This window comes from Phascolarctos cinereus, unplaced genomic scaffold, assembly GCF_003287225.1.
Source record: "Phascolarctos cinereus isolate Bilbo 61053 unplaced genomic scaffold, phaCin_HiC Scaffold_726;HRSCAF=1367, whole genome shotgun sequence".
NCBI lineage: Eukaryota > Metazoa > Chordata > Mammalia > Diprotodontia > Phascolarctidae > Phascolarctos > Phascolarctos cinereus.
The window spans coordinates 229,234,068-229,256,379 of NW_027556098.1; the positions used below are offsets into that span (position 1 = coordinate 229,234,068).

General features: G+C 36.1%; 1 protein-coding gene across 4 annotated transcripts in view; it reads right to left on the reverse strand.

Annotated features, from left to right (window-relative positions):
* SLC4A10 (solute carrier family 4 member 10) overlaps positions 1–22,312 on the reverse strand; it is a 373,505-nt gene that overhangs the window by 263,770 nt on the left and 87,423 nt on the right. For 3 of the 4 annotated variants that reach the window (XM_021004925.2, XM_021004921.2, XM_021004924.2), the window contains exon 1: positions 1,759–2,065. The exons of the other annotated variant lie outside the window; for it this stretch is intronic. In XM_021004925.2, the coding sequence (XP_020860584.1) occupies positions 1,759–1,839 (81 nt within the window). In that variant the 5' untranslated portion in view covers positions 1,840–2,065. Of the gene's footprint in view, positions 1–1,758; positions 2,066–22,312 lie in introns of those variants that run through there. 4 annotated transcript variants of the gene reach the window in all.

A 22,312-nucleotide genomic window follows, 5' to 3' on the forward strand; every position in this document is an offset into this window, starting at 1 on the left:
AATGCCCATCCAATGACATTAAATGTCTCTCATAATCTTAATACGAATTAAGGTCTTCGAAATAATTGTCCTCTTCACCTTACAAAACAAACCAAGTCCCCATTTAATTACTACCAAAGAAAGAGAATAAAGAACCTTGAGTGACTTGATTCATTTTAGAAGGTCACAGACAGAGAAAAACAACAAAATGCTGTAAAACCAATACTTAGAGGAATCCCAGGACAATGCCAAGAAACAGAATGTACTCACAGTGACTAATACATGCAAAGACTGGAAATAAATTCTAACAGATTAAACAGGTTTTATAGCAACTGAAAGGTATATTCAAATCATTCCAAAATTAAGCAAGCTTAAGAATATGGCAGTCTTCCCTATTAATAAGAGCATAAGCTGGATAAGCAGGTTGAATAACCTATAAATTATTGCCAATATCAGTAAGTAGACTTTTTCCAATGTGTTTTTAATTAAAAAGGACAAACTAGCCCTTTAACTGAATAAGTTTATGCTAAGAGCTTCTGATACCTCTGTAGTCCTTTGCAGAAATACAAACTTTTGAAGAGAAATGATAAAACACTTTACCTCTTTGATCATTTAATAAAGATTTTCTGGGCCAAGAGGCCTCAGGCAGCTGTTCTAAAATAATAGAATATATGCAATATGAAAAGGGAACAAAATGCATTACTCTAAGCGTTTGTGCTTCAAACACAACCATGGTATCATATGCAAATATTTTACCATGGGGATCTGATGCAACAAGATGAACTTCATGTGTGGCAGTATCACGTGTGAAAATAGTTTAGAATAAACAGCAGAGTTTCAGAACAAAATGGATGTACTGAACTACTTTCCTGGGTCACTGAATATTCTATCATTTATACATACCTGTTTTAAATGTTTTTTTTTTAAATTTCCACATGAAAGCAGGCAAAGCTTGACTCTTCTGAGTTAAAAATTCCAGACAAGCTACAATGTCACAAGCTTTCATTTTAGAAGACAGGTCTATAATCGGCTTTTATCTAAAAATAGTGTCACAGCAGGTATCTACATTAACAGCCCCTAAAGTATCAGCATTTCAAGAGATCTGAGGGATGGAAACCAATGTTTGGGCTTTTTTTTTTTTTGCATCCTAAAGTAATTGAATTACATTTTCAGTCTCAGAGCTTTTAAAACAGTTCAGCTATTGCAATCTACATTTGAAAAACATCTTTATTATATCTTAGATATTGATAAAAAATAATACTGTGATCAAACTTTTGTTGACTCTGTACTTTTAAAATACCTAGACATTAAGTCAAAGAAAATCTGTCTCTCTGCTTAATAACTCTAAGATAATGAGTTGTCTTTCTATATCATCCCCTTGATCAGAAAGCAACTAGTTATGGTATTTCTTTATCATCCTGACCCAATCATTATGTTGTTGACATTCTAATTTTTTTTAATGCTGCTTGGTTATAGCCAGGTTTGATCTGGAAAAATCTATATAGCACCTCCCCCAAAATCTGCATTTAAACACAAATAAAATAATTTTGCATTCTTTTTCACCCCACCCCCCTCTCCAACAAGAGCTAGAGTACAAGCCACATTTATAAAAATACATATTGTTGAGGTTTTCTACCACCTACTATAAATATTCCTCTTGTAAAAGCCTATGTCCAGTCTGATAATATTAGTTGATGCGTACTAAATGACTCAAGACTGGGTAAAGAAAAACACAGACCCTACGTTATAATAATATCAGTATAAACCATGAGGTCATACCTGATGACTTAGAGACTGGCATGGCTCACTGGTTCCAGGCTGCATGACCTTTCTATTTCCAGAAAACCCCAAAGATTGCATTTCCTGTCTTACAAAAGAACATCACAACCATCTCTATCTTTCAGCATCTTCAGGGCTAGTGAAGAAAGCATGAAACAGCAGGTCTGTCCATCAGGATTTGTTTAAGCCATTATCAAATGAACAAATCCTAAATACAGTAGATCACTTCCCCTTGTGCGATAACAAGCATCCAGTATTCAGGAGGGCTGACACAGTTGTATTGCTGATGCTGCTAATGCTGTCTGAAAACAGTAAGCTTACTGCTTAAAGCAATTCTGCATCATCCAAACAGAGAGCAAGCCACATCCTTCAGGTTTTTTTTCACTCGTGTTACTATAAAGATTTTGCCTGCCAAGAGGGAGTGGGGGATAGAATTTGGTTTTCTTTTAACTCCTTTAAAATAAGAACTAAACTATATGATTATGCATTTAAAGTTTACATTTCAAAGACCAGGGTTGAAAAAAATGTCATTTCTAGATTGAAATGTTCTTTTCCCCCTTGCATGAGCAAGCTTCATTCTGATGACCTAAAAAGCAGCACTGTGCTGATTTAAAGGAAACTTACCTTAAAAAAAAAGCCCTAGCAATCACCACCATCACAAATCCAAACCAGCAAAAGATTAAAGCAAGAGCCCATATCTGCCTAGTTATAAATATATTCCCCCAGCACAGCACAATGCTTCATGCACAGTGATACACATTTAGTGAATTGAAGCATAAAGTCACTTTAGCAAACATTTTCCCTATCAATGTCTTAAAAATTAGAAATGTATAATTTGTTTTAAATTTTAGAAGATCATTTTAAATGTGTATGCCTTAAGACCCCTGGTCAGGATGTTACAGAAGGAATTTGTGCATTTGGTCAGAGATAGAATAAGTATGCTTAAAGGTCCTTTCAATTCTGAGATTCTAAGACAAGCCAGGCATATAAAAGTAGCTTGAATTTTTTGTGGCTCCTTCCCCTATAGAGTTTTAAGGTATCAAAAGATAACATGTCACTGCTGAATGCCAAAGCTTTATCATTTAAACATAAGAATAAGTCACAACTAAGTTAACAAATCCTTCTTATTTTTATTGAGTAATAGTAGCTTGTATTTATATGGCTTTTATTCCCCTTTTATAGATGAGAAATCAGAGATCATGTCCACACAGTTTTGAGGCAGGATTTAAACTGAAGGACTCTGCCCCCTACTCCACAAAGCCTTTCATATTTCACTATCTCATGGATAAGGTTGTCAATAATTCACTATTAATTTACTTTTGCCTCTTCAAAGGAAAATCAAGAAGTTGATTTAGGGTGGGGGGGCACAAGGGAAGAAATAATATAAAGTTGGAGTATCTATGCTCTCAGATTAAAATGGACAATAGTTTTTTTTTAACCACACGGCCAATTAGAAATTGCTTGTACTTCAGAGATGTAGAAAATGTGCTAATCTAGAAGGCTAAACAGGCCAATGATGTCAAACACAAATAGAAATGGATCTTAGCAGGCCACATATTCACTTAAAAAGTCACAAATTAACATTATCTATGTTTTATTGAATTTAATTTATTTTATTAAAGAGTTTTCCACATATTTCAATGTGGTTCCCAGCAGCTCAGGAATTTTGGCAGCTAGAGGGCTGTGAGTTTGACACCTGTGGCGGAGGCAACTGTAATGGTCAGATAATCCTAATTCTAGAGCTGGAATGGGATTTAGAGGCCATGTAGTCCAACTCCTTTATTTTACGAAAGAAGGAATTGAAGCCCATAAATGTTAAATGACTTGGGCAAAGTCATATAGGTAGTAAGTGGCAGAGCCAAGATATGAATTTAGCTACTCTGCTTTCAGGATGAGTGTAACTTCCTACTGCACCATGTTGTCTCTATTATAGCAAAAATAATGGTAAATTTGAAATTGAAAGACTTGGGTTCTTCCCAGCTCTACATGGCAGCAAGGTGGAGCCATAGTGGTCCACAGAGTACCGGAGTCCCAGGTTCAAGAAGAGCTGGATTCAAATATGACCTCAGACACTTACTAGCTATTTGACCCTGGGCTAAGTGACAACCTCTCTCTGCTTCAGTTTCCTGATCTGTAAAATGGGGATAATAATAACCAATCCCTCCTAGGATTATTGTGAAGATCAAATGAAATAATAACTATAAAGCACCTAGCACAGTATCTGGCATATAGTAAGCACTGCATAAATGTTGTTTTTATATGGCCTTGAGCATCAGATTGGATGCTCCTTGTCTTTTATCTGTTTTTGTATCCCCAGTTCTTAGCACGTTGCTTGATAATTGTAGGCATTTAATAAATGCTTATTAATTGACTTACTTCTATGGACCTCTCAGTTCCCTCATCTGTAGTAGGTAGTCTTCAAAGTACCTTATAGCTCTAAATCATATGATCTTCGTTTAATGGAAACAGAAAATGAGAACAACAAATATAAAATCTTATTCTTTAAACCTTCATGTTATAGTCAACCAATTATGACTTTAAAAATACATTATCTATCTAGGAAATAAAATAATTGAGGTTTAATAATAGGTGAAGTATTTCATATTCATGAGAACAGAAAATATTTTAGTTAAATGGAGAATTATAATAAGTCAGTATGTTATCTACTTCCCATTCTTGAAGTTTAATGAGTGTAACATGTCTTGCCATAGAATCTAATCAGAATGATTCTTAAGGAATCAGAAAAAAAGAATAACCTAGACAGGATTATCTCTTCAGAATAGGATTATAGGAAGATTATTGCCCATAGCTTAAATGTGTCAATCACAGGGCTTCAGATACATCTAGATCTATACAGTGCCAAAGCATTTGGACAAAAATTTAATCAATCCATCTTCCAAGTTACCCAGCTTTCTAACTCTGGACACACTTTTGATTCTTTTCTCTCTCTTACTCCCCACAATCAATCAGTGGCCTTTTACTGTCAAATCTAACTCTACAAGCTCTTTTCATCCATTCCCTTCTCACTGTGCAACAGATAAAGCCTTGGATTTGGCATTAGGAGAACCATGGTTCAAATCCTGCATCAAACACTTAACAGCTGTATAACCCAGGGCAAATCACAACCTCTCCATGCTTGAATTTCCTCATCTATAAAATGAGGATAACAACAGTACTGATCTCATAGGGTTGTTGTGAGGATCAAATGAGATAATTAATGTAAAGCACTTTGTAAACCTGAGATTACTATGTAAACATGAGGTATCATTATAACTCACATAGTTACCACCTTAGGTAAAGCCCTGATCACTGACCTCTCTCTCTGTACTATTGTGGCAACCATCTAACTGGTCTCCCTATTTCCAGTTTTGCTCTTTTCTAGGCCATTCTGAGTATAGTTGCCAAAATAATATTCCTAAGGATAAAGTATGACTATGGTCCTCCTATCCTCAAAACTCTTTAGTGATTTCCAATCACCTATAGGTTTAAATACAAATTCCCTAAGCCTAATATTATTGGCCCTCTACAATCTAGTTCCACCCTATCTTTCAAGCCTTATTTCATATTATCTCTCTTCTTAAAATCTGTGTTCCACATAAAGTTGGTATTCTCTAAAACTGACATACCATTTCCTAAATCAGTGCATTCACCTAGTGCCCTTAATGCCTAGAAAGTACTCCTTCTTTACCTTTGCCTTCCCAAATCCTTATTTTCCTTCAAGCCTCAGTTCACTTGGCTTCAAGAGTGAGAAGTAGATGAATTATACTCACTTATTTTAATTGTCCATTTACCTAAAATGTTTTCTGTTGTCATGCACATAAAATATTTCAGCTATTATTAAACCTCAATTAATATATTTTCAGACTCAGCTCCTCTTTAATGTCCCTTCTTTGCTGAAATGCTCCTAGAGCTCTCAGCTTGATCTCTCAATGGCTCTCTTTCTCTCTTCCTTGTATAATACTTATCTATACATGTCATATCTTCTAGTAAAGTGTAAGATTTTGAAAACACAGATTCATTTTTTTTCTTTGCATCCCCAAAGCGTGGTGCACTGTATTTCATATTTGGTAGGTACTTAATAATTATTTATTATGTGAACGGAATTGAAATGCTGACAAATGGGATTTCTCTACATATTTGGCATCGTGTAGATTCTTCAAAGTCCTCCCTCTTCCATGAAGTATTCCTAGATCACTCTAGTCCCAGTATTCTTAACTTGGGGTCTACAAATGTTTTGAACAAATATTTTAATAATTGTATTTCAATATAATTGGTTTCCTTTATAATCCTAGGTATCTTATTTTGTGCATTTAAAAACATTATTCTATAATCAGGGTCCATAGCTTTCACCAGACTCTTAAAGAGGTTTCAATATCCCCAAAAGATGAAGAGCACACACCCCAGTTCATATTAATTTCCCTTTTTTAGACTCCTTTTGCACTTGTCTTCTGTATCGCTCTTTTGATAATCAATCTCCTGCCATGCTGTATGGCCTTTTCATGGTTTTCTATGTGTATGCCATATCTTCCCAACTAGAATGCAGCTTCTAGAAGGGAGTATAGCAGGTGATGATTTGTATTTTTTTACATGCCCCTTGATAACTATCATGGTGCTGTTTATAAAATAGGTACTCAATAAATATTTGTTGGATTGATGAGTGAATAAAGAGTAAGTAAAGGAATGAATCAAATAACCCTCTGCTATGACCTGAAAATGTTCATTTTTTGACTGGATCTTTTGAAGCATCCTATAGACACAGCCTTTGTTTTTATTAACCAGTACTTCTGGTAATGAGATAAAGACCAAGTAAAAACCTATTACCAAAGCATATAACTCTTTGTTAAAAAAGAAATCATTCTCATATAAAGCTTACGAGCATGGAATGATTTTTGTGAAAATGTTACCAAAAAGTACTTGACAGTGAGAAGAGAGATTATGACAATTTATAAGGAAAAAATAGATGCCATATGAACCAGAAATAAAATAAATTCATAACTCTGAGATTGTGTCTGTCAGAAGTACAAAGCTATTTTTTACAATAGAAAAACAAGCTCAGAAAGGCAGCAGGACATGGTGGATAATGAGGTGGCTTTGGAGTCAGCAAGACTTGGGTTGAAGTCCCATTATTGACATGTATTGTCTGAGAATGGGCCAGTAACTTAACTTTTCTATGACCTCAGGCAACTCTCTAAGGCTATAAATTATAGATGTGTTATTAAATCTGCTGTAGTATGTAGAATTTCCTCACCTGGGAATTCTCTATGCCAATGAAATCACCTGTACAGATACAGTCCTACAAAAAAACTAAAGGTCACTCAAATGATACTTTAAAATTGCCAAATCCACAATACAAAGGAGCTTTCTGGGTTTCCTCTAGTTTCTTAATTAAGTTGACCAAAACCAAAAATTGTTTGTTTATAATATGAATATTGACCAATAGAAACTTCATAGGGAGCCAAGATTGTGGAGTAAAGGCAGGGACATGCCTGAGCTCTCCCCCAAACTTCTCCAAAACCTTTAAAAAGTGACTCTAAACAAACTCTAGAGCAGCAGAACCCACAAAAGACAAAGCAAAACACATTTCTGGCCTAAGACAACCTGGAAGGTCAACAGGAAAGGTCTGTTGCATAAGGCTGAGAGAGGAGTGCAGTCCAGCATAGGCCACCCAGCACAGCTCTCACCCTAGCAAACCAGGAGTAGGCCTTGGAAGTGACTGAAGTGGCAGAGGCAAAGGCAGTGGCAACAGCTGCTTCTGGAACTCTCAGCCCACAGAAGATAAGGGGATCGAACAGCTGACCTCAAACAACAATCTCAGAAGGAGGTCTCTTTGCTAGCATGAAGGCAGGATTCTATTGCTTTGCCCATACTTGGATCTGGGTTGCAGTCCTGGGTGACAGTCCTGGGGTAAGGAGGAGCACTGCCATAGCAGAGCTTGCCACAGTAGTAGAGAGGGAACCCTCATTACAATTCCAGGCCAGAAAAGAGTGCTTGTGGTCATTGACAGACCAGAACACAAGCAAGGAGAGGAGTAAACACTTCTCCTTAGATTATACCACCTTGGAAGAACTAAAAACTTACAGGTCCCTAGAAAATAGCTGCACAAAACCCCTGAAGCTTCAGACAGTTCACTCTCCACACTGGAAGCAAAGACAAAAACAAACAAAGAGTTAAAAATAATAGGTAATAGTAATAGGCTGGGAAAATGAGCAAACAAGGGGAAAAAAAGCTCTGACTACAGAAACTTACTTTGGTGACAAGGAAGATCAAAACACATACTCAGAAGACAACAAAGTCAAAGCTCCTACATCCAAAGCCTCCAAGAAAAATATAAATTGGTCTTGGCCATGGAAGAGCTCAAAAAGGATTTTGAAAAGCAAGTAAGAGAAGTAGAGGTAAAATTGAGAAGAGAAATGAAAGTGATGCAAGAAAATCATGAAAAACAAGCCAACAGCTTGCTAAAAGAGACTCAAAAAGAAAATAATACCTTAAAAAATAGGCTAGACCAAATGGCAAAAGAGGTCCAAAAAGCCAATAAGGAGGAGAAGGTGTTAAAAAGCAGAATTGGCTAAATGGGAAAGGAGGTCTAAAAGCTCACTGAAGAAAATAATTCCTTAAAAATTAGAATTGAGCAAATTGAAGCTAATGAATTTATGAGAAATCAAGAAATCATAAAACAATACCAAAAGAATGAAAAAATAGAAGTTGATGTGAAATATCTCATTGGAAAAACACTGACCTGGAAAATAGATTCAGGAGATATAACTTAAACGTTATTGGACAACCTGAAAGCCACGATCAAAAAAAGAGCCTAGACATCATCTTTCAAGATATTATCAAGGACTGATAGTCTAGAAACAGAGAGTAAAATAGAAATTGAAAGAATCCACCAATCACTTCCTGAAAAAGATACCAAAAGGAAAACTCCCAGGAATATTAATCGCCAAATTCCAGAATTCCCAAGTCAAGGAGAAAATATTGCAAGCAACCAGAAAGAAACAATTGAAGCATCGTGGAAATGTCACCAGGATAACACAAGATTTAGCAGCTTCTACATTAAAAGATCAGAGGGCTTGGAATATGATATTTCAGAGTTCAAAGGAGCTAGGATTAAAACCAAGAATCACCTACTTAGCAAAACTAAGTATAATCCTTCAGGGGAAAAAATGCGTATTTAATGAAATAGAGAACTTTCAAGCATTCTTTTTTTTTTTGGCTAGGAAATGGGATTAAGTGACTTGCTCAGGGTCACACAGCTAGTAAATGTTACGTGTCTGAGGCTGGATTTAAACTCAGGTTCTCCTGACTGGTGCTCTATCCACTGCACCACCTAGCTGTCCCTCAAGCACTTTTGATGAAAAGACCGGAGCTGAATAGAAAATTTGACTTTCAAATACAAGACTCAAGAGAAGTACAAAAAGGTAAGCAGGAAAGAGAAATCTTAAGGGACCTATTAAAATTAAACTGTTTATATACCTACATGGAAAGATGATATTTGTAACTCGTCAAACCTTTCTCATTATTAGAGTAGTTGGAAGGGGTGTATATATAGACAGAGGGCACAGGTATGAGTTGAATATGAAGGCATGATATCCAGAAACTAAAGGGGGGAGAGAGAAACGTACTGGGAGAAAGAGAAAGTGAGAGGTAGAATGGGGTAAACTATCTCACATAAAAGAGGCAAGAAAAAGCTTTTCACCGTGGAGAGGAAGATGGGAGAGGTAAGAGGGAGTGAGTGAATCTTACTCTCATCAGAATTGGCTCAAAGAGGGAATGGCATACACACTCAGTTGGGTATAGAAATTTATCTAACCCTACAGGAAAGTTGGGGGAAGTGGATAAAAGAAGTGGGGTATAGAAGGGAGGGCAGATTGGGGGAAAGTATAGTCAGAAGCCTTCATGCTAGCAAAGAGACCTCCTTCTGAGATTGTTGTTTGAGGTCAGCTGTTCGATCCCCCTTACCTTCTGCGGGCTGAGAGTTCCAGAAGCAGCTGTTGCCACTGCCTTTGCCTCTGCCACTTCAGTCACTTCCAAGGCCTGCTCCTGGTTTGCTAGGGTGAGAGCTGTGCTGGGTGGCCTATGCTGGACTGCACTCCTCTCTCAGCCTTATGCAACAGACCTTTCCTGTTGACCTTCCAGGTTGTCTTAGGCCAGAAATGTGTTTTGCTTTGTCTTTTGTGGGTTCTGCTGCTCTAGAGTTTGTTTAGAGTCACTTTTGAGGAGGGACAGGGTGAAAGGAGAGAAAGAATAGAACAAATGGAACAGGATAGGATGGAGATAAATATAGTCTTTCACAACAACTATTCTGGAAGTGTTTTGCATGACTACACATGTATAACCTATACCAAATTGCTTGCCTTCTCAATGGGGGTGGGGGTGGGGAGAGAGGAAAGGAGAGAATTTGGAACTCAAAGTTTTAAAAATGAAAGTTGAAATTGTTTTTACATGTAGCTGGGTGAATATACTAGATAAAAATTTTTTAAAAAGAAACTTAACAGTAATTTATCAGATTGTGTAATTTATTACATAGACATAGTAATTTATTACTAACTTTGAAGTACTTTAAGCTTGTATGACTCTTAAGTTTCATGGGGCAGAAAATGAGAACTCTGTCTACCAAGGCAGTTCAGTACCTTCCCTACACTTTATGTGTTAGAGAGTTCCTGAGGGCATGAAGAGATTAAGTGATGTATCCAGCCAGTATCTGTCAGAGGCAAGACTTGAAACAGGGTCTTCTGACTCCAAAGTCAATTCTCTACCCACTACACTAAGCTGCCTCTTGGTTGTAAAAGCTAATGTATTTGAAAAGTATCACGTGGTAGAAAGGAGGGCACTGGAGGTAAAGTCAGATGATAGGTTTAGATCTTAGCACAAGGCTTACTCATGTGGCACTGGAAAAGTCACTCTGTGCCTGTTTCCACATGTGTAAAATGAGGATTATAATACTTGTAGTACCTACCCCACAAGATTTTTATAAGGAAAAAATAAGATTTTTAAACATGTATATACATGTACACATAAATAAGTTATTAATAATGAGATTATTTTTATGTTTGTAAAGCTCTTTGCAAACCTTAAAGTACTATGTAAATCCTAGCTATTATTATTATTTTAGAGGTATCTAGGTATCACAGTGGATAGAGCATTGGGCCTGGAGTCAGGAAGACTTGAATTCCAATCCAGGCTCAGACACTTAACTATCGGTGTGACTTTGGGCAAGTCATTTGACCTCTATTGGATTCAGTTTCCTGAACTATTAAATGGGGATGATAACAACACCTACCTTCCAGGGTTGATGTGAGGATAAAACAAGATATTTGTAAAGCACTTAGCACATAGTATTCGTTGTTGTTATTCAGTCATGTCCTACCATTTGTGACCCCATTTGGTGTTTTCTTAGCAAAAATACTAGAGTGGTATGTCATTTCCTTCTCCAGTTTATTTTCCAGATGAGGAAATTGAGGCAAACAGCACCCTGTTGTGTGACTTGCTCAGGGTCACACAGTTACTAAGTATCTGAGGCCAGAGTTGAACCCAGAAAAATGAGTCATCTTCATGTCAGGCCTAGCACTCCATCCATTGTGCCACCTAGCTGCCCTAGCACATTGTATAGCATTTATATAAATGCTAGATATTACTATTATTGCTATCATTATTATATTATTTATACAAATGTTGTTCATTTCCATGTTATAATGTCATGACAAATGTTATAGAAGAATTGACTCACAACTATTGCTATATCATATTCATAGTACCCCAAATTTAAGAAACTTACCTTCCAAACTTTCAAAAGAATAAGCCATCAGATACAAGGCTTAGGTCAATCCTTTAGGCCAGATATTCCTTCACTTTCTTGAGCCCTGGACTCCTTTGGCATCTGGTGAAGCCTATGGACCCACTTTTCAGAATAGTTTTTTTAAATGCATAAAATAAAATACATAAGTGTACAAAGGAAACCAATTATTTTGAAATACAGCTACCAAAATATTTTAAGAAAGCAGTTTTACAGACTCTAGGTTAAGAATCTCTGTTTTAGGCCAGTATATAACTAAGTTTTTTTCCCTGCAGCTAGGTTCCAATTAGTGAGAATAATGAATTCCATGAATTGGTTGCATGTATTTGAATTCACACAATTCGAAGTTATAATTATGTAAAATATGGTAATTAGTTCCAGCCCAATAGAAATATTCTGTGTGAATTATAATAACGTAATCACTTCATGGGTCATATTATTGTAATCATGCTAAATTTATGTCTACCCAGACAATCCTAAGGCCATAAAAGTACAAGTTACTGAACGGCAGGGGTTATCTGATGAACTACATTTTAAATGTATTCAATAGCTAGTCCTAAGATGGCTGTCCAGTTTATATATTGCTCAGTCTACTAAATCTATATTTGCCAGAGTCTGCAGAAAGGGCACAGCAAAGCAAAATAGGCACAGTGAAAAAGGAAGTAGAATAATGGACACTTTTTGGCTGGTTGGAAAGGTTCATTTAGAAAGGCCACTTATTGCTCTAAATAATTTTCCTATGCTATTGTCTTTTGCCAACGCACTAACCTAAATGTCCATCAATTAATTTGTTTCAAAAAGTCAGAAATGTAGTCTCAGTTGAAACTGAGAAAACATACAACAAACTGTGGGAGTTGTGCCTCCAAAAAGAGACAAGACCTTTAGAAACTCAGTTAACTTCACTATAAATATTCCACAATAGGAAAGCCAAAAATGCTAAAGTAAATATTTGGGGGTTCTTTCAATAGATAGGACTCTGATATCACCATAGAGCTGATGAAAATGTTTATAGCAAAAAGGGGAAAATAAGGCTCAACTTCAAGAAACAGAAGGATCTCTCTATTCAGTTCGATCTTGGATCAATGCAGAAATAGGAATCTTTGTCTGAAGGATGTGCTAACTTAGCTCTTAAGATGAAAATGAAGCCATTTGTGAAACATATAGAAACAGAGGCAGATCACCAACACTGCTCCCTCCATTCCCCTGGACCTGATCTATTTGTTAGGAATGTGAAAAGCAAGACAACTGAAGGTAAGAACAAAGTAAACATCAGCAGCAAGAATAGGTTGTTGAATGAAACTAAAACACACAGGGACCATATTTGTGCTATGCATTCTTATGGCTGAATACCAGTCAGTCAATATTCTAGCAGAGGTACTATAGTTATTAAGAGAGGGGAGAAGGCTAAGAGTTTCTTCCTGCCTTCCATTAACCTTGAGATATTTAATTTTCACACATTTAGAAGTTATAGCATTTATGCAACCTTCATTTCATTGAGCTTCAGATGCCTTACAGTTGCCACTTTTAGAATAACGGCAACATCACAGGCCATTACTGCAAAGAGCACAAATGTTCCTTCCCACTTAGTGATAACTTGTATTAAGCTTTTGTTTGCATACATACACAATGAAGAACTAAATAGATCTTTGGAATTTTGCTCCAAGAATATGGCTTTGATTACAAGCCACTGGATGGTGAAACAAAATTATCCAGTACCAAAAAACTATGATTGGGAAAATAATCTATCTTCCTTATAGCTTTTTCATTAAGTAATAACTAATTGCTATTTATATAGTACTTTCTATGTATCATAGTGCTAAACACTTTACAATTATTACCTCATTTGAGCCTCCTAATGCCCCTCAGAGGTAGGTGCTATTATTATCTACATTTTACAGAAGAGGAAATTGAGGCAAAGGTTAAGTGACTTGCTCAGGGTCACATAGCTAATAAGTATCTGAGGCCCAATTTGAACTTACATCTTCCTGATTCCAGGCTCAGTGCTCTATCCACTGTGCCATCTAGCTGCCCCAAGTAGTATTTGTAACACAAAGAAGCTAAGTTTCCTTGTTTTATGAACACACACATACTCTCATGTATATGTGCTTATATACATATAAATATATACGTATGTTTTCTTCCAGTTAAAAGATAAGCTCCTTGAAGGGACAGACTGTTTTTTTGTTTTATATTTGTATCCCTACCTTATCCCAGTGCCTAACATAAAGTTGGCACTTAAGAAATTCTTGCTTCAGATTGGATTGGAATAGTGACTGAAAAGGATCTGTCAAATGCCTTTAAAAAATTCTATAGCTCTAATTATTTCCTGTTGACCTGTTACCATTAAAATTTTAAATTGAGTTTAAGCATTCTTAAATCCAGGTAAAGTTAATTAGCTGAATTAGCACCTTAAATCCAACATCACTCTCTTCAGAACAAAAAGGAAATGAGAATCTGAACAATTTTGGCCTCTAGTCATAGATAAAACAGTTAATTCTCTCTTCACATATTTTTCTATTAAAGGTTTAATCTCTGTCTTTTTTTTTCTTCTAACAGAAAAAAAAATCCCTTTCTTGGAATAGGATATGTGAGAAGTGCCGTTTTCCATTGGTCTAAAACAAACGATTATTATTCTTTCAATAACAAACTTCTAAGTATTTTTAATACCTGACTTATGCCCTATTGAAGTAAGGAAAGAAGGAAGAAACAAGGCATCTGGCCTCCAGGAGTTTACAATCTAGTTAGGGAGATGGCAGGCATGCAAGTGACTGGAATATAAGTAAGTATAGTGATAGAGGCAATAAGTGTAGAAAAAGATAATCACTCACACTTGCCTAGAGTGTGCTAATGATTTCCTCTACAAATAACAATATTTTCCCCAAAAATTTTAGCTTAAGATGGTTTTGTGTGAATGGGCATAATAGAAGCATATCACTTGATAATAACATCAGATATTTAACAAATAAAAATAGTGAATAATGTAGGAATTTTATTTTCCTTGCCTATTTTAAAATAATCACTAATTGTTATTATACCATGTAAACTAAATTTCATCACAAAATTATTTCATTGTTACAACACCCAAAGCCTTAGCCTTCTAAAATTAATATCATAAAGTTGAATTGAATCCATATTCATACACATGCAGACACACAGAGTTATGGTCTGCCTCACTCAATATATACTCAACTACAGAGATAGCTGGGCAACCTAGTGGATAGAATGTTGGATGGGAGTCAGGAAGACAAGAATTCAAATCTAGCCTTATATAGGAAAATGGTGATAATAATAGCATCTCCCTCTGAGGGCTGTTGTGAGGATAAAATGAGATATTTGTTAAGTGCTTTGAAAATCTTAAAACATTATATAAATTCTAGCTGTTACATGAAACAGTTTTCAAGTTAATGAACCATCCCATGTTTTTTATTAGCTTTTCCTTCCCCTGGACCTCACATGGGATAGTATTTTACACCTTTCCATATGTATCATATCCCTCTACTCTGTGACAGCAGGGACTCTGTGCTACCTCTATTTTACATATTTCCTATCACTTAATAAAGTTCTCAATACCCTTATCTGTGCTTAATAATTATTAGTTCAATTTAGTGGATATTAAGTATTCATCCAAATGAAACAAGTCTTTGTGGTGTTAAGTACAGACAGTGGTATGCAAATAAGGATACAAAATAAATAGACTCCAATCCTGGAGTCAAGAAGACCTGTGTTTGAGTCCTGCCTTTTACTCATACTGTCTGTGTGAGCATGAACCTACACTCTCAGTGTCTTCAGGCAACTGTCTAAGACAAAGCATTGGTAGAGAGATCTTCCAAAGTGAGATTCTTCTACATCGATGTAATCAGAGGTCTGGAAAAAAAGGGGGAGGGGGGAAGGGAATTCATTCAAATATAGGTTGTGTCCATTCATATTGCAATAAAATCTCTTTAAAAGTAAATGTATAGAGGTTTATATACTGAAAATGTTTGTAAATATGAAAAAATGTTCCAAATAACTAATAAGAGAAATGTTAATTGAAACAATTGTATCATCAGATTAGCAATGATGATACTTCAACATGTAAAGATGATAAAATAAGAAAATAATCAGTACTGGAGGGGTTGTAGGAAGATATGTACACTAATACATTATTGGAGGAGCTGCAAATTGGTCTAACTATTCTGGAAAACAATTGGGAATTACGCAAGAAAAGTCACTAAATTATACATGAATTCTTCCCAGTTATCTCACTACTGGACACATGTCTTAAGAAGATCAAAGACAGAAAAAAGGTGCCCTATATTCATAGAAAAATATTCACAATAACATTTTTGGGGCTGAAAACAAAGAGTTCCAATCTATTGGCAAATGCAGGATAAATTGTGGTATATTAATGTGATGAAATAATATTGCTTCATAAGAAATGACAAATATGAGGAATTCAGAGAAACAGTGGGACTGAAATAATGCAGAATGAAGTAAACAGAAGCAGAAGAACAAGGCAGCTAAGTGACACAGTGGATAGAGTGCTGGGCCTGGAGTGGGGAAGACCTGATATTCCTCTTAATCAACAAGCATTCTTTAGCTGCTGATCATGTACTGTTGTACCAAGAAATCAGCAAGTGAGACCCAGACATAATTTAAAATGTGGATTTATTAGTGCGTGGCTGCAAGGGGTATGCACACCCAAATCAAGCAGCCCCAATCAGGGGTCGAGTTAGGGTTTATATGGAAAAGAGCAGGGAAAGAAATGGCAGGAACACTGATGAGGGAATCCAAAGGTGCAGATGTCTTTGGGGGCTATGGATGGGAAAGTACAGGGAGTATACCGGACAGGGAGGGGGATGGATCTTTGGAGTCTGGCAGGAGGAAGAGTCCTTGGACTGGCCAAGGATACCCCTCTCCCTCTGTCTTGATGAAAGAATGCTCTGCAACAAGGGAAAGCTTTCTCCTAACACAGGAACTTACTAAGGAATTGGGAGGCTTCCAGAGACATGATCTGAAGGCTGGGGCCTGAGCAGCCCAGCTCTGTGTAGCTGTACCAGGAAGAGAGATAAGGTCCATGCATGAATAACTGCTAGGCACAGTGTCCTTGGGCTGGGGAGTGGTTGTCAGAGACAGTGTTTCTGAGACTGGGGAGAAATTGGGGCACAAGTACAAGCACAAGCACGCAAGCACCCCATCATTATAGGTCAGAGATCACACAAACTAGACCAGGTGTCCTGGTCTCTGGTATAAACATAATTATCTAAAGCAATTATATTGCAAGCTTTCTTATCCATTTGGGTTGGAGGTGCGGGCTATGCTGAGCTATGCAAGAGTACATTTCACTACTGTTTAGATTTAGGAGAAAAGAGGTCTGGGGCAAGATTAAGCAGTAATTTCTGCTTTCCATGACTTAAAGGGCCCTACTACCTAAATGGTAAAGTAATGTTCTGCATTACAGTACCAGGCACAGGCATTGGAGATATAATACAAAAAAGCAAGATATCCAAGGCTTTGAAAGAGTTCACATTCCATTGGCAAGGAAGCTGGTGAAAAGCTTGCATCTTACTGAAGAGCAGAGTCCTGTGCATAGGACTGTATGCAGTTACTTACATGGTCTCATTTACCAGCAAACCAGGACCTGAAATTCCAACCATTTTCTGTCTCTTCTTAAAGGTTTTAACCCATTAGAACTGGCTAATGAATATTAATACCTAGGAGTGGTACCACATTAGTTAGCTAAGTCCTATGTAATAAATAGATTACTAATCACTGTCATTTAAAGGGTAGAAGGGCCTGGTAATAATTCATTAATTCATTTAGCAAGTATTTTAAGTACTTAATACCAGTTAGGTACTGAGTATACAAAGTTACAAGTGAAATGGTTCTTGTCCTTAGGAGCTTATGTTGAGGCATACACATAGAAAAACAGATATAAAATAGAGTAAGAATAGGTACAAAGTAATATCTGATGAAATGGCCATTAAAACAGAAGAAAGTTTTGGTTTTGATTGAGGAGCATGAGCTATAAGTGCAATGGACTTGGAATCAGTAGGTTTTTGATTCAAGTCACGGCTCCAATGCTTAGTAAATTCACTACCTGGCCAGGGACGGGGGGGAGGGGTGTAGAGCTGAACAATCCATTTATACTCTAAGCCTTAGTTGCATCATCTATACAACGGAAACAATATAACTTGTATTGCCTACCTTACAAGGTTGTTGTTAACCTTAAATCACTCTCTAAAGATGAGTCGTTATTGGTGAAAAAGTGGTGGTGATCAACCTAAAAAGATGGTGGGAGGGATAGCACAGGTACATTCAGGTTACTTCACAACTGTATCTAAAGCCCTTTGCTGCTTGGGAATCAGTGTTTGTTGGCATGTAGTGGCCTTAGCCACTACATTATAATTTCATTGGCAGATCATAAATCGTAGCTTTAAAGTTAGAAAATTTAGTGTCATTATTTTCATTTTACAGAATAGGAATTGAGGCCCAGAGAGTTCAGATAGGAAGAAGCAAAACTAGATGAACTCAGGGCCCAATCCAGTACACTTTCCACTGTCCCACATGTTAGTGCCATCACACTGTCAACTAAAAGGTGTAGAGACTGTATCAGTTAATCAGAAATGCATTTTAAGTGCCTGGGGCTAGAGCTTCAAAGAAAAAAAAATAAAACAGTCCTTGGGATTAAGGAGATCATATTTTACGATGGCAGACAGCATGGACATAAATGGATAAATACAGAAGATACACAAAATAAATTTAAAATTATCAATAAGAGAGAAGGCACTAGAAGCTGGGAGAAGAGAAAGGGAACCAGGTAAAGGTTTCATGTAGAAGGTGATGTTTGGGTCATGAAAAAAAAAAGACAAGAGATTCCCAGAGGTTGTGATGAGGAAACAATTCATTACAGCCACAGGGGACAGCCAGGGCAAAGACACAAAGATCAGAGAAGTAGTATCATATGTGAGGAACAACAAGAAGGCCAATTGGCTGGACCTCAAAGCAATATATAATAAAGTTGGAAAGGTGGATTGGGGCCCAGATGTGAAGGGCTGTAAGTACTAAATGAAAGAGTTTATAGTCTATCCTATATGTAGCAGGGATCCACTAGAGTTTATAGCTTGGGTTTGAGGGAAAAAAAGGATTCTAAGGTAGAAATCATCTTTTCTCAAAAATCTGACCTTAAATCTCTCCTCTCTCCAATCACAGTGGCTGGAATCTTTTTTTCCCTCAAACCCTTAGACATGGTGAATTCATACGTTGAGTTGCGTTCAATCCCATTATGCTACTAAGATAACTCCATTCAGTAATCTGATCATCACTAATACTAAGTGAAGCATTAAAAAGACATATGCAGATGAAAGGTGTTTCCATCATCCTGGCGGATATCCAGTGTAGACTCTAAATGAATGAAGGATTACCTTTAAGTGCTAAGATATTTCACATGTTTGTGTTTGTAAATGACATTGTGCTGATTACATCAAGCCATGGACCACTTTAAAATCTTCCAAAGAATTTCATAACCAACAAAAAAAGTTTGGCCTACCTATTCAGAGAGGAAAAACCAAGTGGAGAAAGTAGCTATCACTATAGCTGGTCAATGAATTCATAGATCTTAGACAAACACTAAATAAACAATGAGTTGGGGCCAGAACCGACTGGAAAGGCAAGTTCTGTTGGCTTCAATACAGGAATTTGTATTGCTTGACTACATATTCATTGCAAGGATTTTCTTTCTTTCTTTTTTTTAATTGTTGGAGGGTGAGAGGAAAAGGTGGGCTAGGAATAGGATAAACAAAAAAAAAAAGGAAAGAAAATGAAAAGAAAGACAAGAGTGCCAGCGAAATATTTTTAAATGCACAGAAGATAGCAGAAGGGGGACCAGAAAGATAAGGCCAGTTCTTGTTAGGGAAAAATTCTTCACCTATATTTGGTGAATTATTACATAATATTTCTTTGAAGTAATTTTTCCATTAGGAAAGGTTTTCATCTTGGACACAGAGAAATAAGTTAAAAATGTAAAAATCTAGTGTTAAATGTTGTGCCCCTGGAAATTATAACTCATCCTATCTTGCATACAAAAGAAATTATTGAGACTAACTTTTATTTTACTTAAAGGCTAGAAGAGATCTTAAAAGGCTACCTTGTTCAATCTTCTGCCTATGAAAAACTCAACAGCTAAACCATCTAAGCACAAATGGTGATAATCTCCTATTGTCAGTATAAAAGAAGATTCCAAAGCATCCCTTAAGATTTTGGTCTCTATGTACTCTGGGATTCAGGAACCCTTTCTTTAGTCTTCTGCTGCGACTTAGGCCCATTTCCTCTTCTTTGATCCTTTATAGAGATAGAGAATAACTGGCCAGGAATATCTTCATAATTAATTGCAATTTACTTGAGGAAGACAGTTATTAAATCACTCGTAATCTCTTCTGGAGTCCAAATTTCAACTCCTTCAACTTTTCTTGTAATTAATTCTCTGATACTTTAATTATTTTGTTACATGTTACTTCTCTTAATAAGTATTTAGAAATAGCTTAATACTTATTGTCTTCATCATGGAAAGAATCAATATTAAATGAAAATTATATTATTCTCTCCTTTCTTATCTTATTATTTTATGAGTGGATTCAAACCAGTTTAATAATTCATATATGGTTGTGGCTGGTGTTTAGAGTAAAATCACACTGTATAATAGGTACCAGTATTTAAATTATGTTGATTCTCACCAAAAATCTCATTTTTTTCCTTTTTGATAATGTTTCTATTTTTTCATGTTTTTCCTTAAGTCATCTCCTAACAATTCTGGAATCATCATCCTCATTTGAGAAAAAGATTGTTCATAAATAATATTGAATATAGCTACCATCTATTATTATATCTGGTTAATGCAATTCAACCCACAAACAGCATAATAACTTTTTAGTCACTGCTTCTAAGTCACCATCAGGATTCTTAACTATCCACTCATTTTTATTCATTTTTTCTTTTTACATAGTTATAATTAGAGAGATATCATGGCACAGTAGATAGAAGGCTAAACTTGGAGTTAGGAAAACCTAAGTTTGAGACTCCCTTCTTATGAGTACTAAATGTATGACCACAGGCCACTCTCTTAACCTATCAGTGGTCCTAAGAGCTTCTAAAACTATATGTGACAAATAGATCTATGTAAGTTTCCATATTGGGAATTCCCCATTCCAACAAAACCACAAAAAAAGGACCAAAAAGTGAATCACTGTTAGTATTTACTCTTTTCTTCTGGATCTGTTTTTCCCCCCCATTCTCCATTACTTCACAAAGTCTTTCCATATATCCTTATATATTCTCCATACTTGTCTATCTTAGTTGCATTGTAGTATTTCATTACATTAACGTACCACAATGTAGTAAGCCATTCCCTAGTTGTTGGACTTTTAGTTTGCTTCCAGTTTTTGCAATTGCAAATAATATTGCTATGAAAATCTTCAAACTGTTACCTCTTTTGTTTGCTTTTGATAATACTTTTGGGGAATATTCTCAACAATGAAATTATTGGGTACATAGTGCTTCTTGCCATGTACCAAAGTTCTTATTTCACTGCTCTTGCTAGTGCTATTTTCCTGAAATCAAACCAAAAAATGAATACATGGGGAAGACCATAGAAAGTAAAATATTTCTACTTCAGATCAATATTTTACTGTTCATCATCTTCAAAGTTTAGCATCTTTTTCTAAATTCATTTGTTATCTCTTTATTCACTATCAATTTTTGTATTTTTAAAATATTCACCTTAACTGATGTTAAAGAATAGTCTCAAGAAGTCCTATGTCTTTTTCAAATGGAGACAGTATAACCCCTTGGTGGAAATGTTTTACAGGAAATTTCTATAAAATACAGATCAGAGTAGGGGAATTCTGAAGTCTCTTCTAACTCTGATACTCAGTGATTCTTGAATTCTTTGATGCTTTGTTTTTTAATTTCTAGACAGGTATCCATTAATACATGTCTACCTAGTAGTTGGAACTACAGACATATAGTTTAAGGAAGAGGTTAGAGATGGGAGATATAGGTCCATAGTTCATTTACATAAAGTCATCTTTGAAATCATGAGAGTAATTTGTTTATTTTTCTTTCCTTCCAGTTTTTCTTCCTTCTTTCTTGTGCTATAATAACCTAGGAATAATCTATGGCAGTAATTTATTAAAATGAACACCATAACATAAGACACTTAGAGCTGAAAGGCACTTTATAGTACAGTCATTTCCTTTGAGTCCAGAAAGGTTAAATTACTGTCATCTGAGGTAACCCATATAATATAGTAAAAGGAAGAGCTGGACTTTAAACTTGGTTCCTCTGATTCCAGAGGAAGTTCTCTTTCAGATTATATCATGCTGCCTCCAATGAGTTTATTGAAAAATATAAGATGATTTGGGTAGCTCCAGCAGAACTGGGACAAGGAAACTAGTTAAGAGGCAACTTCAGTAGTCTAGGTATGAGGGTTTGGGGGATTTTAATTAAAGTGACAAAAGTGGAATGAAAAAGAGGGATTGGATTTGAGAGAAACAAATGGTGGTAGACAAGGTCAGTGACAGTGGCTAACTATTTTATTATGGAAAGGAAATTTAAAAATGACTGCCACATTTTTAGTCTGGGTAACTAGGAGTTATTGTGTATTCATGTTGTCCTTATACACTATGTTCCTTTTTATATCTAGGTCTTTATCACATCTCTCATATTATAGCCCAAATGCACCAATCTATATGTAGCACCTATAAGTGCTATAAAGTCCAGGCTTAC